Source organism: Melopsittacus undulatus, chromosome 1 (genome assembly GCF_012275295.1).
Source record: "Melopsittacus undulatus isolate bMelUnd1 chromosome 1, bMelUnd1.mat.Z, whole genome shotgun sequence".
Classification (NCBI taxonomy): Eukaryota; Metazoa; Chordata; class Aves; order Psittaciformes; family Psittaculidae; genus Melopsittacus; species Melopsittacus undulatus.
In genome coordinates, this window is record NC_047527.1 from 32,534,485 (window position 1) to 32,549,979 (window position 15,495).

A 15,495-nucleotide genomic window follows, 5' to 3' on the forward strand; every position below is an offset into this window, starting at 1 on the left:
CTGCCTGAAAAGCAAATACCTTTGGAATCTTCAGAATCATAGAATGGTTTGGGTTGAAGGGACCTTAAAGCTCATCCAGTTCCAGGCCCCTGCCATGGGCTGGGACACCTTCCACCAGACCAGGTTGCTTAAAGCCCTGTCCAACCTGGCCTGGAACACTGCCACGGATGAGGCATCCACAGCTTCTCTGTGCAACCTGTGCCAGGGCCTCACACCCTCACAGTGAAGAATTTCTTCATAATATCTAATCTAAATCTACCCTCTTTCAGTTTAAAGCTGTTACCTGTGATCTGATTACTACACACACTTGTAAAAAGCCCATCTCCAGCTTTCTTGTCAGCCCCCTTTAGGTATTGGAAGGCTGCTCTAAAGTCTCTCCAGAGCCTTCTCTTCTCCAAGCTGAACAAGCCCAACTCTCTCAGGCTGTCTTCATAGGAGAGCATCTTCATGGCCTCCTCTGGACTCGTTCCAACAGGTCCACATCCCTCATGTGTTGTGACCCCCAGAGATGAACACAGCACTCTAGAGAAGCTGTGTTTTTTTGGTTCTTCAGCCACAGCCAGGTACAGAACCTCTCCTTCACTCCCTTTCAGGCTGCTGATGGGGAGTACAACTGACCTCACAACAGGATTTAGACAATGTCTAAACAAAGGTTCTCCAAAATTGCACATAGTAAAGAACTGAGTTTGAACAAAAACTGTGTTGTGTTAATTTAACTGTGTTAATTATAAATAAATCAACCAACTTTTAATCATTTTGGCTTTAGAGCTGTTTTTTATAAATAACATAGCAATATACATACCTGTCAATTACCCATTTTTAGCAGAAGAAATGGAAGGGATAAATAGGGGTGCTATATATAATATATAAAGGAAATTAATATCTATTAATAAAGATATTTGTATTTAGTTATGCCGTTACACATTAGTTTACACAATACACTTTTCTACCATTATAAGTATTTTAAACTTTGGTTAAAAAAAAAAAAATAATGCTTATCTAAAGCTAAGATGGAAACAGCTAGAATTCAAATTTTGCAAATTCCAGCAGATTCTTCCCACAATGCTAAATTTATCCACAGCTTAACTATTTTATGGTGGAACATTTTTAACTTCACATTAAATAAAGCACTATGATTGTAACTTAGAAAGAAAAACAGAAATAAAAATGCTACTGAAGTACCATATGAGTGAGTTAACAGTATTGTTAAGAACTCTGGTTTCTGGAATTTCCTGCCAAAAGTGAGTGCCTGACTTTGTGACTTGGTACTGCACCAAAACTAAAAACTTATTTTCAAAGAAAGTAGAAACAAAACACCATATTTTGTTTGGGATTTTTCTATATGCTTTTGACTTCCTTAGCACATCTTATAAATTGCCTAAGCATAACCTTACACCTCTTTGTCTAACATCAGCTAAACAGAGAGATAAACTTAATAATGAGACCTCAGGAAAGAATTATCTGTCATATATTTTATTGCAGAGTACACTGGGCCTCAGCTAGCTCCACTACTTCTCTCCTACTTTCTATTTCTATCTCTAATCCCCAGGAATTAGGGCATGCCAATCTGCTCTCTAAACCTTAGTAGCTCTCAAAAAATTAAGACTTAAGTAAAAATATGCCATTAAAAATGTAATATACAGACAGGGACATATGCTGTGTGAGCCTGGACAAGGTATTTCTACTTGCTGTACTCACCTTCCCACTCACTCTTGCTCCTCTTCCCTGTTTAGACATAAGCCTTTCACAGCAATGGCTCTGTGCATACTTCTGATTAATGCTAACATCAAGGATACCTCGAGGTTGGTCATAGACCACAGGGGTCATAATCTCCCTGAACTCAAACCTGACCAGCTGTCTACCTGATCCTAGCAGCTCTCACAACTTTCAAATAGCAAGAGGAACTGCATGCAACTGCAGCTTACTAGAAAGGAGGTCCAATGCAGATTGCTACAGTGCAAGGCCAAAAAAAGCCCAAAACTAAACATTTACGGAAACACTAAGACAGGTCAGGACACACTGCTTGGTCCCATTAAGAATAATATCAGTGCGTACGCAGGTTGCATAGTTGTCATGCACCGGACAGTAAGGAGCCCCAGCTTCTGCAGCCCTACAATGTAAGCCAAGAACTGGGGTCACATCCAGAAGGGAAGGGGGGGTTTCTTTAGTAAGAATTAATTGAAAACACAAGAAGTGCTTGCATTCCTTCTTTAAATTGGGTTGTTGGGGAGCTTTTGCATTATTAAATGTCTTCTGTTGAGCTTCATGCATATACAGCTCAGACAACCAAAGAAAACCATCATTTTAACTGTTCTCCCAAAATACATGGAAGGTAAGCTGCTGACCACCTTTTCAACTGAAATAGCAGAGGCTTTTCTCCTTGAACAGAATCAGACTCCTTTCAGCAATGCTGTGTGATCTTCAGATGTGTTTTGGTTTACTCATAAAGAAGACATAAACTAGTCTAGAAAGTGGTCTTGAATCAGTGTTTATTGTGCACGTTCCACATAAAAAGATATGAAATATATCTGATGCATGATATGAGAACAAACAGGAAATAAAAACTGGAAGATGGCTTGTGTATCCAATCTAAATAGTAAAGAGAGGTACCACAGCAAGGAAAATAAGGCAGGCTGAAAAGAAACTTTACAAGCACCACACAAAAGCTATCCTGTGCAAAGAGCGAAATACAGCATATGTGTTTCTAAATCTCATCCTATTTTGAGGAATTTAATCATGGATAAGCCTTTTCCTGCCACCTGTACAGAAATCAATGTTGCACAGAGTATTTCAGGGCAGTAAAAATAAGGAGGCTTCAAATAGCTGAAGTAACAAACATGAATTAAATCAGAGATCCAAACTTCTCCACAGTACAAGTTTTATTCACATTCATTCCTGCAGACAAGTTTAATTGCTGTTCAGTAACATTCATTTTAATGTGAAATATTACTTCAACTTTGTCCTCTTACTTATCCAGTGTCAAAACTACACACAAGTATAATTCACAGGCATCAGAGAACCTACCTGTGATAGACCAAAGCAGTTGTTTCAAGAGCTCTTAAGAGACTACCAGTCTGAAGAGGATGCTCACATCCATCTTACACTGAGATCACATTTATGTTTGTGAAAACTAGTGTTTCCTGCACACCTCAGAGGCATGCCAAAATGTAGCCCTGGAGGACTACTGACATCTGGTGGTCACTTCAATCCTTCCCAACAGTATCTGCAGCTCCTGGCAGAGATCACTGAGGTCTGGGAGGAAGTAGAACTGTTTCATTGATAATTTGTATCACAGCCCACAGGACTTCTAGTGTGAACTAAACCGGCACACCTCTGGGAATAGAAGTGTCTTATTTATAACCATTGCATTAAAAAAGGAGGAAAGAAAAATATAAATCAATTCTAAAGAAAGCTAAATCATATATATTGAATTTTACCCTGACTTGATCAGATTAAGCTCTACAGATGGCCTGACAGGAACACATGCCAGGGAAGCATTTAAGTTACAGGCCTTACTTTGTGCTAAACTTAGTGGAATTTGTTTGTTACAAGTAAATGCAGATGAACTGCAATACACAAAAAACAAACTCAGCTGAAGCTGACAGCACATTAATAGTACCGTTGGATTAAGCTTACTCTAAAGCTTTCATAAACAGAGTATATTTAATTCAACAAGTTCTTGAGGACAACTGGGTCATGAAATAGAATTATATAAAACTGTCCTTTTAACAAATGAAATAAAGCGTTGTTTCTTAGGTAAGATGTTTCTTGTTACTGAAAAGGAGCAATGAGATTTAGGTCTTCTTTTGCTAGACAACTAGCACAATATTAAATTATGAGTAGGAGTATTCAACTTTTTTATCCATTTTGATATGTGCTAGATGGTGAGACTGCCCAGGCAGAAGCTGCTTCAGTTCTCTCCAGCAAACTTGAGAGAGGATCTTCTTTCTGCTGTGTGCAGAAAGACCAATGCCACCAGCACTGGATCTAAAATGTTCTTAGGCTATTTAAAGCTAAGTTTTGCTTGTGGCAGTTATTTACAGCTTGTAAACAAAATTCTGAGGCTTTCAGACATTCATCAAGAATACAAAAATCTTACTAAACTGTCATGAGACTTTTCAGCCCTTCACAATTGATTTCTTGCTGCAAAATGTTTCAAAGTCTATTCCAGGTAATTATGCGCTTCTCATTGAACTAGGAGATCATTTCAAACCTAATAAAACTCTCAGCATCTGCTGAGTAGTGGGAAGTAATCAAAGTGTTTTTCTACACCTTTCTTACACGCTGCAAGAGTGCAGCTTTGCAAAAAATCTTCAGTACAAATAATTTGTCTCCAAACTGACATGTATTTTCACTTACCACCAATATGACACCTCTCCATAAGTAAACAGATTGCTAAACTACAGTTCCACCGTCAGTCTAGGCTGCCTAACCAGACTGAAATATAGTGAACTATTTTAAACTACTTCTACAAAATGCATTGTTGTGCATACGTTTTCTAGTTGGCTGTGGCACATTGTGGGCAAACATTTTACAGAGCCATGTGCCATTGCTAACATAGCCAAGTAGTGTGCAAGATATAGCTAGTGCTCAGGGTGGAAACAAGAAAGGGTACATGGGACACTGATACAGAGACAACTCTATCAAGCCACCCCACTGAAAGCAATAAATGTGCACCAAAATAGATAGTTTGGGTTGACTCACCCAGGGCTTACAGCTGAGCTGGGGACATGGCTGAGCCAAAGCCTACCCAAAAAGCTTTCAAAAGACAAGTTTCAGGTTTTTTACTCCCATTTGTATTTCAGCATCTGTTGACTGCTGATGTCTCTGGAGAATCTCACTCATGTGGCCCACACATCACTGATGTACGCTCAAAACCAGACGACATACTAGAGATGGAGAAGTGGACAAGTAACTATTGAGAAATACAAGGGCATTTCCAGGGTGCATAGTGACTCAGTTAGATAAGCAAAAGCTCAGCTTGAACTGAAACTTGCCAAAGGTGTCAAGAACTACAAGAAAGGGTTCTTCAGGTACATTAAGAAGCATAAACAAAAGGAAAACACTGGCCTGCTGTTAAGCAAGAAAGGGAAATTAGTTACCAAGATTGAATACGCAGATTCTCAACACCTTCTTCACCTCTGTCTTTACCAGCACTGTTGGGCCCCTGGTCTTGGGATGAGAAATCCAGGTTGACACAGACACAGATCCACCATCAGTGAAATATGAGTTATTGTATGAACTATTACAGGAGCTTGACCCCTACAGATTGATGGGCATTGACAATATCCACCTGAAGGTGTGAAGAGAGCTGGCTGATGTCATTGCAAGGCTGCTGTCAATAATCTCTGAAAAGTCATGGAGACTGGGAGACATCCCAGAAGACTGTAAGAAGGCTCATGTCACTCCATCTACAAGAAGGGCCCAGAGGAGGATCCTGGAAATTACAGGTCCATCAATCTTACATTAATTCCTGGGAAGGTTATGGAACAAATCCTCCTGTGGGCTATCACAAGTCAAACCAAGCACATAACTGGGAAAAGCCAGCACGAATTCAACAGGGGCAAACTGAACTGTGGACTCTGCCTACCTGGATTTCTCCAAGGCTTTCAATATGGTTTCCTAAAGCTTCCTAGAGACTGTTATGTTATTGTCTTGATGAGTGGTCTGTGCAGTGGGTGAGGAGCTAGCTGATCACATCCTGAGGGTGGTGGCAAAGAGCTCCTGGCACTTGTCACTAGTGGGGTCACTCAGGGATCAATACTGGGCCCAACACTGTTCAGTGTCTTCATAAGTTATCTGGATGATGGGATCAAATGTACCATTAAGTTTGCCGATGGTACCAAACTGAGTGAGGAAGTGGACACTGTGGAAGGAAGAGCTACCCTGCAAGAAGACCTGGATAAGCAGGAAGAGTGGGCTAACAAGAACGTTTTGAATTTCAACAACAACAAGTGTAAGGTCTTGCCCCCTGGTAAACACAATCTCTAAGAGTGCAGCACAAGCTGGAACCTATCCATATGGGGAGCAGCTCTGTGGAAAGAGACCTGAGAATCCTGGTGGACAGCAAGCTCAATATGAGTGAACTGTGTGCAACTGCGGCAAAGAAAGTCAACAAGGGTATTCCCAGTACAGAGAAAGATGTTGTCCCACTCAGCGCTTCAAGTCACACCTGGAATACCATGTTCCTGCAACACAAAAAAGATGTGGACAAGCTGGAGAAAATGGCTGCAGTGATGATCAAAGGACTGGGAAGGCTGTTGTATGAGGAAAGTTTGAGAGAGCTGGGCTTGTTCAGCCTGGAGAAAAGAAAGCTCAGGAGAGACCTTATAACTGTATGTGAGTATTTAAAGGGTGGCTACAAAGATGGAGACTCCCTTTTTACAAGGAGTCATACAAAAAAAGTTAGGGGTAATGGGTACAAGTTACTCCTAGAGAGATTCTGACTGGACACAAGAGGAAAATTTTTCACAATGAGAACAGTCATTGGAATAATCTCCCCAGAAAGTGTTGGATTCCCCAACACTGGACACTTTAAGATTCAGCTGGACAGAGTACTGGGCCATCTTGTCTAGACTATGCTTTTGCCAAGAAAGCCAGATGATCCTTGAGGTACCTTTCAACTTGGTATTCGATGACTCTATAATATGTGTTTTCAGGTCTCTTCCTGCACTGGTGCATCAGCATACAGTGACAAAAGTGGCTCCACAACACTACTTCTTAAAACATTCCTAAAGGTCCAGCTGCAAATCAGTAGACATTCATCAGTACAGAGACATTCACTCCAGCACACACCAGGCACAGAGCCTATGTTCACTTAAATCCTACTCCAGCTACATAAGAGTAAGTGCTATTTTCTGTATTTCAACAGTGCTGGTTTCTGCACAGTAATGCATTTCACCTGCACTGAAAAGCTCTCACATTGCTGCATATGTATTAAATAAAAGCATTAGAATTAGGTCAGCTACTGCATAAAAGAGACAATCACCACTTTAACAAAGCACTGTCACAGCCCTTCCAAGTCCTTGTCTGAAGGGAAAGTCTCTTCTTTCCTTTGTTGTCCCTCCTACATGTGTTTTCCAAGTATCTCAGCATTGCCAGTCCAATTCTACAATAGCAGGAGATGATTACTGTGTGACAATGCTCTAATTTACAGATATAATCTTTCTTCTATGTTTACATTTTATTGGGGAATTTTTCCAGGGGCATGTAGAGATGCCCTCCACTCACCACCAGGGACAGATGGATCTAAAAATAACTGTGCCTGGTTCTAAATGGTAGTATCACGTTGGTAAACCTCTTTCGGAGACACATGAAAGCAAGATAACCCATTCCTGCCAGCACGCTGACCAGCAGGGTGGTGCCGAGAACCCTGGGTGCTCTTTTCTTGGCCACACGAAACGCTGTTGGCAGCACAGCTGAGATTAATATATTGTTGACATGTCCTAAAACTTTGCAAAATGCTTTTCTCTTCAGGACACGCTCATAGTAGGCTTCCAAGTTGGGCCGCCTTCCATTTCCCCAGTTTCTTCTTGCTAATCCCAGAAACTTCAGGCGATGTAATGTGACAGCAAGTGATATATCTGCCAGACTGAAGAAATCACCACAGAGCCAAGGCTGATTTCCATCTTCTAAGCAGAGATAAAACATAAAGAATTAGGAGCTAATGGAATACAAGCCACAAAGAAGCCCCCATGTGCTAGCACTTAGTTTAGTGCTATTTTAAAATGCTGTCTAATAAACACCATCAACACATCAGATAAAATAAGGCTATAATCAATGAACATTTCCCTAATCCCTGTATATTCTTCACACAATATTCTAAAGTCTTAGGCTCAGCAGCCTGGCCTACATTTGTTGAGGAAAAAAGAGATGCATCTTAGGTCCAAAAATTAAAACCCACAGTAAACACTTATTTTCCTCAACTACATTTCTCAAATCTGGATTAAATTAAACAGGAGCGGAAAGAACGCTGGCAGTTTAGCTTTTATTGAAAAGCTACCATGTGCCTGAAGAATTCATCATCTTGCCAGTCCCACTCAGCTCTACGGCATTCACCCAAACACTGTTAATTTGTTGGAGACTTTTAAGTTAAAAATAAATGGATCAGATGACTGACCAGCACCAAACACACTACCTCAGCGAGAAGACAGAGTTTGTCCACTTGTCCTTCCATGGTTTTTTTTTTTTTACACTGAGAAGTTGTGGATGCCTCATTCTTGGCAGTGTTCAAGTCCAGGTCGGATGGGTCTTTGAGCAACCTGGTCTAGTGGGAGGTATCCCTGGGTTGGAAGTAGATGATCCTTAAGGTCCTTTCCAACCCAAACCATTCTGTGATTCTGTGGATATTCACCCTGCCCATCATTAGTCAAGAGCACAGACAGAGATCCCAGGCTCCCTCTCCAGTCAAAGGAAAAAGGTAAATTTTCCTGGGATGGTTCACAGAAGGCACTTCCAGGCAGCATCACACCTCAGTGATCTGAACCACCACCACCTGAAAGGGCTGACCCATGCTGGCTACACCAAGAGGTTTTGAAACCCAGGATATGAAATTTGGTAGCTAGCACAGCTACCAGCACGATAACCTACATCTCAAACAGGACTATACCGTTTCCTCCTAACTTGCAACTTTTTGGAAGGAAGTAAATGGAAAGGAAGATCAAAGAATCTAACCTGTGTGAAAGAAAGATGCCTGCTGTGGCAGCAGCAGTAAGTGAATGAGTGATTGGAGTGGTAGTGAGAGAAGCAGAAGCTCAGAGGTTGGCCAGGACCCGAAGAAGCATTGGTCACAAACCTCAAAAATGTGAGTATCTCAGACAAAATTCGAAGAGGCAGATAAGAGCCTGTGATCTTGGCGGTTTCCATAAGCTCATTGATGTATCAGTTGACTCCTTGGAAAGGCTAGTTAGCATGGAAAGCAAATGGGCTGCTGGAAATGGTGACAGACTTAGTTTGCTGAACAAAGTCATACCATTCTTTGTGAGTCAGAACATTTTCTATGACTCACAGTTGTGCCAGTAGAAAATTTAGCCTAGATTTTCAATTGCTGGTTCAAATCTACCGTCTTGATAGTAACTGATAATTACTACAACAGCTATATATAGAGCCAAATGCAAAGAGTTAGTGATTCAAGCAGATGTAGGTGATATTGACTAATGCTTCATGCAGCTCCCAGTGAAGTCAGAGGAAGGATTCCTATCTGCGCTACTGGAAGTTCGATCAGACTCTGAAGAAGCAGAAGACTAATCCCATTTAAACAAAATTTGACTTCCATTTGGGTGGGTGGCAGGTAAACACTACTGCTTTCCAAGAGGGTGGGGGAGAGGAGTTGGTTAATGATTAGAACACTTATCCAAATTGCTAATTCTGCATATACGACAAACATCAGCACAGTATTTACACAAGATTGTAATAAACCTGTGTTAAACACTAAGGTTGTGATCATTCTAGTGACCAGAGGCCTACAACTACATCAAGAATAACATTATATAGTTAAGGTTTTTCTTATTTTGTTGTTAAAATACTGCAAAATTGTGCAGCTAATTACACTCACTATGCTGAAAGTGTGACCAAGCACTCTCATAAGACAGTGAGAACTCACTGCAGTAGTAAACTAAAATAGTGTTTAAAACAGCATTAATCCCTCTTGTGATGTTAGATCAGTATATGCTAAAAGTATCAAATCAGATGCACCAAAACCATTTCTATAATGGTGCTGTCAAGTTTATTCTGTCTCCCCAGACATAAGCACCAACAGGATTTAGGAAGAATAATTCCTTACCTGGTGTTTCCTCATTTCGCCTCTGCAATTCAGTCTCAACCTGATCCAAAACTTTTTCCAGTTCATCCAGTATTTTCTTTAGATATTTTATATTATCATGATCCAGCAGCTTAGACTAAACATATATACAGGTTAGTGTTTCAATCGTTGTACAGAGTCTATGCTTTCATCAGAGAAACTTTAATACTACAGCGCTTATTTATAAAACATGATTATTTTCTCCACACAGTCAGCTGGATACCATTTGGATAGTACTCAACAGCCCAACACCAGATATATACTTACCTGTGAAATCAGTGGGATCAGTCCAGTACTTCAGCACACACTGAAGTGTGTAGCTGATGCTAGGGGATAGACTGCTTCATGCCTTGTAGGGTTAAACCACTGCATGGCATTACTGGTAATGGCAGGCAAAACAAATACATTGTGACAGAGGGAGCCTGACAATAACAAGCTCATAATAAAGGGGGGAATATAAAGAGTTTTCTTACTTTAAGGCGCTTCTGTTTTGCTATGTAGGCATCTTGAAGGTCTGGATTTTCTTCCGCAAGTTTCTTCAACTCTGATTCTGTGTTACTTATTTGGCCTGACACAGAAAAACAAAGGAATAACATCAGGTATCCAAACGTGACCATAATGCAATCCACAGAAACAGATCAATAGCTTGTGTACAAATACCACATCAAAGAAATGGGAAGTGGTACTGCAATGAAGCACCACCAACAACTTGGGAAAACTTAATTGCTACATAAATTGACCTCACCACACCTGCTCATCAGTTTGCAATGAGTTGTATGAAGTGGTTATCTGCCAGGCAAGAATGAGAAATTCTTGTTAATACTTTTCTCCTACTCAGATAAAACCATTTCTCTACCAAAATCTGTCCATGAAATTCTACTAAAGCACCTTTGGTCTCTCCTATTTTTGCACCTCATTTCCTGGGTTCTTAACACACTTTTCATGCTGTGAAAGTGCAGAGAGGCCCATACTGAGATCTTCTGCACAACAACGTAGGTCACATGCATAATTCCACAGCAAAATCCTAAATACCACTGAACATGGAACCAAGGTATTTTCAGTTAGCTAAAAATGTGACACCAAAGTCTGTGATTCCTTTTGGAAATGTTCATTATGGAGTACAAGGTTGTTCTAGAAAAACATTCATTACATGATTTAAAGAAATAATTATGTGAAAAATTTAAAATAATTTTACTTATTTCTACTACATGTGTATAGCCTTTGCTCTCCTTAAAATGGGTCTTTGTTTGAAAATGCCATACTTACAGACCTAGAATACTCTCACTTGTGCTTGATAATTAAAATTAGTTCCAATTAAATCTTAGAAATGAAGCTGATTAAAAAATTCTTGCTAGAAAATAGTGAACTCACTGTTCTATGTATTCTTTATTTCAGCCTGATATGACTGTGAAAGCCATCTTTCACCACAGTATGTGAAGAAATTGAAGGATGTAATCACACCACTAAAATCTTATATATGCAATTAATTACTTAATGGTATATGTTATGCAGTAACATAACCTATAAGTGGCTGGTGGCTTATTATGTCTAACACTCTCAAAAAGATCAGCTTTTCAAAGCTGGAAACTAAACCATCTGGGTTTGAACAAGCAAAGGAATTGTTTAGGAACATCAAGAGCTATTAAAAAAATGCCTCAAATTAAGAAAGCAGGCTATGTGAACCGCATCTGCTGTCCAAACCCAGGAAAAACCCAAAACAACAACAACAAAATAGCTATAACAACTGAAAGATTATTTACCAAGGTTTTTTCTGAATATCACTGAACTACGCATTTCTGCAAATTACTGGATTTCATACTGGAGTTCATTTCAGGAAGTTCTCTGTTATAAGGAGGATTGGGCAACATAATTAATCTACAGTTATCTGCCCTTTACATATTTTTTTCATGGGAAACTGTTATGTATTTAAAAGTCTATCAGGTAAAATACCCATCCCAAGGAAGTCAAAGAACATTTCACCATTGATTCCACCAGACCACTGGTTCATCCTTTATCCTGATTTTATATTGCTGCATTATTTTCACCCAGGATTTTAGTTTAAACTGTGCTTTAACAATTTCCATTGGTCTGATGAGCCCATGCTACTTAATTCTTCACACTTTTTTTTCGTCCCTACTCCTGGCACTAGTGCATTCCTCAGACGAAACCTGATGATTTGTCTTTGAGAGAAAAGCAATTGCTTTAATTTAATAGTTAAACTTATTACAAGTTACAAACACAAAAAGAAGTGTTTCCTTCAGTGTAGTGGTTGGATGTAAGCAGCAGTAGAGCTGTTCCCTAGAAATGGCTTTATAAGCATAAACAGCAAGATCAGAAAATAAAATACAGCAATCACAGTTGCCATTTTCTGTTATGCACAAGACATTTTCAATCATTAAGGAAATTAATTCCACAGGTACCTAAAAAATGACAATTCCTCTTTCCAGTTTTCAAGGCATAACAGACTACACTATTAATAAAAAGTATATGCACAAGTTACCAAGAACTGCAGCCAGAACTGGAAATATATGTGCTCCAAACATTCTGCTTAAGGTGTACTGAAGATGCAAAATGAACACAGTGCAACAACCTACTAACTGATTGATAGGCATTCAGAACTATACCAGTACATACTACGAATTCTGCTGGTAGCATAGGCTGGAATCATGGAGTCCACGGTTAACTCGGGATGCAGGATGCAGCCATGTGTGTAGGCATCCATAGGCAAGGAGTCTAAAAGCTCTCTATAGTGCTGCACCCTTGGATAATACATGCTCCCTTCTTCTGGCATTAATCTTGGTACTCCCTCTGCAATACAAAGTTAAGAATGAAGTTAAGAACAGAAGAACCATGTAAATTACTAAAAACAGTATTTCTGAAGTTGCTTCAGTAATGTCCAACCAGCAGAGATGACACAGTCATAGCTAAGGAATCTTCACTTGTTCCCTGCCATAATTCAACAGTTATCAGAGGTCAGGGAAATCTGTATACACATACATCATTTTGAAATGTTTTAATAATTCCAATTCCTATGCAGCAATCCACATAAACACATATTTAAGGGGTCTTCAAAACAGAAAAACAGATTCAGCATCTATTCTGTACTTCTAGGAATGAGAGACTGTGGCACACAACCCTTTATCCCTCTCACAGTAGATCAGAATATTCTGCCCACCACTGAGTTCTACTCTGCCCTTGATCTACCTGGGCCCAGACTCCCCATTTGACGAGGACATCAGCATTAAACACAAATAATTTTCACCCAACAATGACATTTTCTTCCTGCCTTAGAAATTGCACTGCTAACCCCTGAAACACAAAGCACTGACTCTTCACACCTAAAAAAAATTGCAGTTCTGCATTTCTTTCAAAAATTGAGGCAGTCAATTTCTATCACTACAAAGAGCTTTAAAGGCCTGCATGTGATCACTTCTGAGTTTTTTCTTCCTACTTTTTTCCCTCTTCACTCCATTTTGGCTCCAAAAATACTCAATTTTTCCACCAAAGATTATTCTGGAACTAAGCATCTTTCTTTTCTTCTCACAGAAAAGCAGGACCAGCCCCACTGCACCAACTGTGCAGTTCTGTTCAACCCATTATTTTTCACTGCAGTCTTACCACTGGGTTAGCACAGTGCAGCACTACCCTTACAGACTTATCCATCCTTCCCCAAAGGGAAGGAGGACAGTGGTAGGTTTTTACTTACAGCTGCTTGTAAAGATGCTGGAAGGCCTTTAGTTTGTATTAAAGGGATGTGGGTCTATCCCATACCAGTAGGAAAGCCCCTTGAGAGACTATGTATGTTTTCTGGTCCTGAGCAAACTAACACATAACAGTATGGAGCTGACACCAACACAGCTGCATGCTATGGGTATGCAGGGAAGGATTTCATTTTGGACATTTTTAAGACCCGGCTGGACAGGGCACTGGGACATCTAGTCTAGGTCATGCTTTGCCTAGAAAGACTGGACCAAATACTGAGGTCCCTTCCAACCTGGTATTCTGTGATTCTATGATTCACACCAAGAATGCCCATGGTATTACCATCGACAAAGGTTGCTTCCAGGTAATCAATGATCTGTGTTGCTTCACAAATGATGTTCTCTCCATGGATCAGGACAGGTACTTCTCCAGAGGAATTCAAGCGCATGAACCACGGCTCGTTGTGCTCGCTCAGTGGCAGGTTTACATCGTGTTCTTCGCACTTGAGGGCTTTTTCGGCTATTGCCAACCGCACCTGCAGCGGTACCAAGGGGTTACCACAGCAGAGGCACTGCCCGGGCAGCCGACCCTGGCCTATGGAGCCGACGGGCGCGGCCCTTCCCCGGGTACCCCCTCTTCCCCCACCACACAACCCGGGCTCTGCAGGCCTCCGCGTCTCGCCCCCACCTCTCCCCTCCCCTCCGCTCCCCCCTCACCTTCTGCGAGGAGAAGGACTGCGTCCAGTGGTACAGCACCAGCGGCGCCATGGCCGGCGGCACGGCACGGCACGGCGGGATGCGCTGCGCTGTGCCGGGCGGAGCAGGAGGCCTGCGTCTGCCCCGCCTCGGCCGGCTTTTGGCTATGAAAACAAGCGGGTATGGCCGGGGGGTGCGGGGAATGCCGTTCTTCCCCCGCGCTGCTCCGAGGACGCCCCTTTCTAAGGGGAAGCCGCCTGCAAAACCATCCGCAGCATCCCCTAGGGCAGCGCGGAAGTGTGGATGCGCCCGTAAAAAGGTCACATTGCAGCATTTCCTCTGTGTTGGCTTTATTTTTATTTTTTTCCTCCCTCTCTCGAGCAAGTATTCCCATTGTGAATTTCAGGGACACTGGTATCACACATTTGGGAAAAAAAGATAAGAATTACCAGAAGACATCCTGAATCGTTCCTTATGGAAACAGTCTACTGCAAAATACCCTTAAGTTATAGCAATAAGGAATAAAGCTATAGAATAATACACACTTCTTTAACCCCCTTGTTCTTTCAATCTCAAGAGACAAGGCTTCTCAATTTTTGTTTGTTTTTTTTTTCTAGACAAATATAGAAATTCGAACAGTTTTGCAAGCAGGGTTTGGGGGTTGTTGGGTATTTTTCTGTTGGGTTTTTTTGGGGGGGTTGGTTGTTTTATTTGTTTTGGGTTTTGTTTTTTTTTTCCAGGGGGGAGGAGTGTCATTTGTTTGTTTACTGTTGGTTTGGGGATATTTTTTTTTTTTTCAGTGTAACATAAAGTCCTAGAAGCATCTGGTAACACACACTAGCTTCTTCCATGGTCAGATAAAGCTTCCTTTGTATCTCACCCAGGAGATTACAGAATCACCCAGGATATTACAGAATCACACAATGGTTTGGGTTGGAAGCAACCTTAAAGACCATATATAGTTCCAACCCCCTGCCACAGGCAGGGACACCTTCCACTAGATCAGGTTACTCAAAACCCCATTGAGCCTGGCCTTGAACACTGCCAGGGATGGGGCAGCCACAGTTTCTCTGGGCAACCTGTGCCAGGGCCTCACCACCATCATAGTGAAGAATTTCTTCCTAATATCTCATCTATATCTATTCTCTTTCAGTTTAAAGCCATAACCCCTCATCCCATTACCACACTCTCTGATAAGGAGTCTTCCCCCATCTTTCCTGTAGTTCCCCTTTAAATACTGGAATGCCACTACAAGGTATTCGCAGAGCCTTCTCTTCTCCAGGCTGAACAAACCCATCT

The 15,495-nt window shown here is 41.1% G+C and overlaps 1 protein-coding gene across 1 annotated transcript; it reads right to left on the reverse strand.

Annotated features, from left to right (window-relative positions):
* Nucleotides 1-2,497: 2,497 nt before the first annotated feature.
* Nucleotides 2,498-14,275, reverse strand: GDAP1 (ganglioside induced differentiation associated protein 1). Its single transcript, XM_005150814.3, has 6 exons — nt 14,218-14,275; nt 13,844-14,036; nt 12,434-12,607; nt 10,273-10,367; nt 9,782-9,896; nt 2,498-7,631 (listed from the first exon to the last, which is right to left on the reverse strand). Exons 1-6 carry the CDS (start codon nt 14,266-14,268, stop codon nt 7,249-7,251), a joined length of 1,011 nt encoding a protein of 336 aa, XP_005150871.2. The 5' UTR covers nt 14,269-14,275; the 3' UTR covers nt 2,498-7,248.
* Between the last annotated feature and the right edge of the window lie 1,220 nt (nt 14,276-15,495).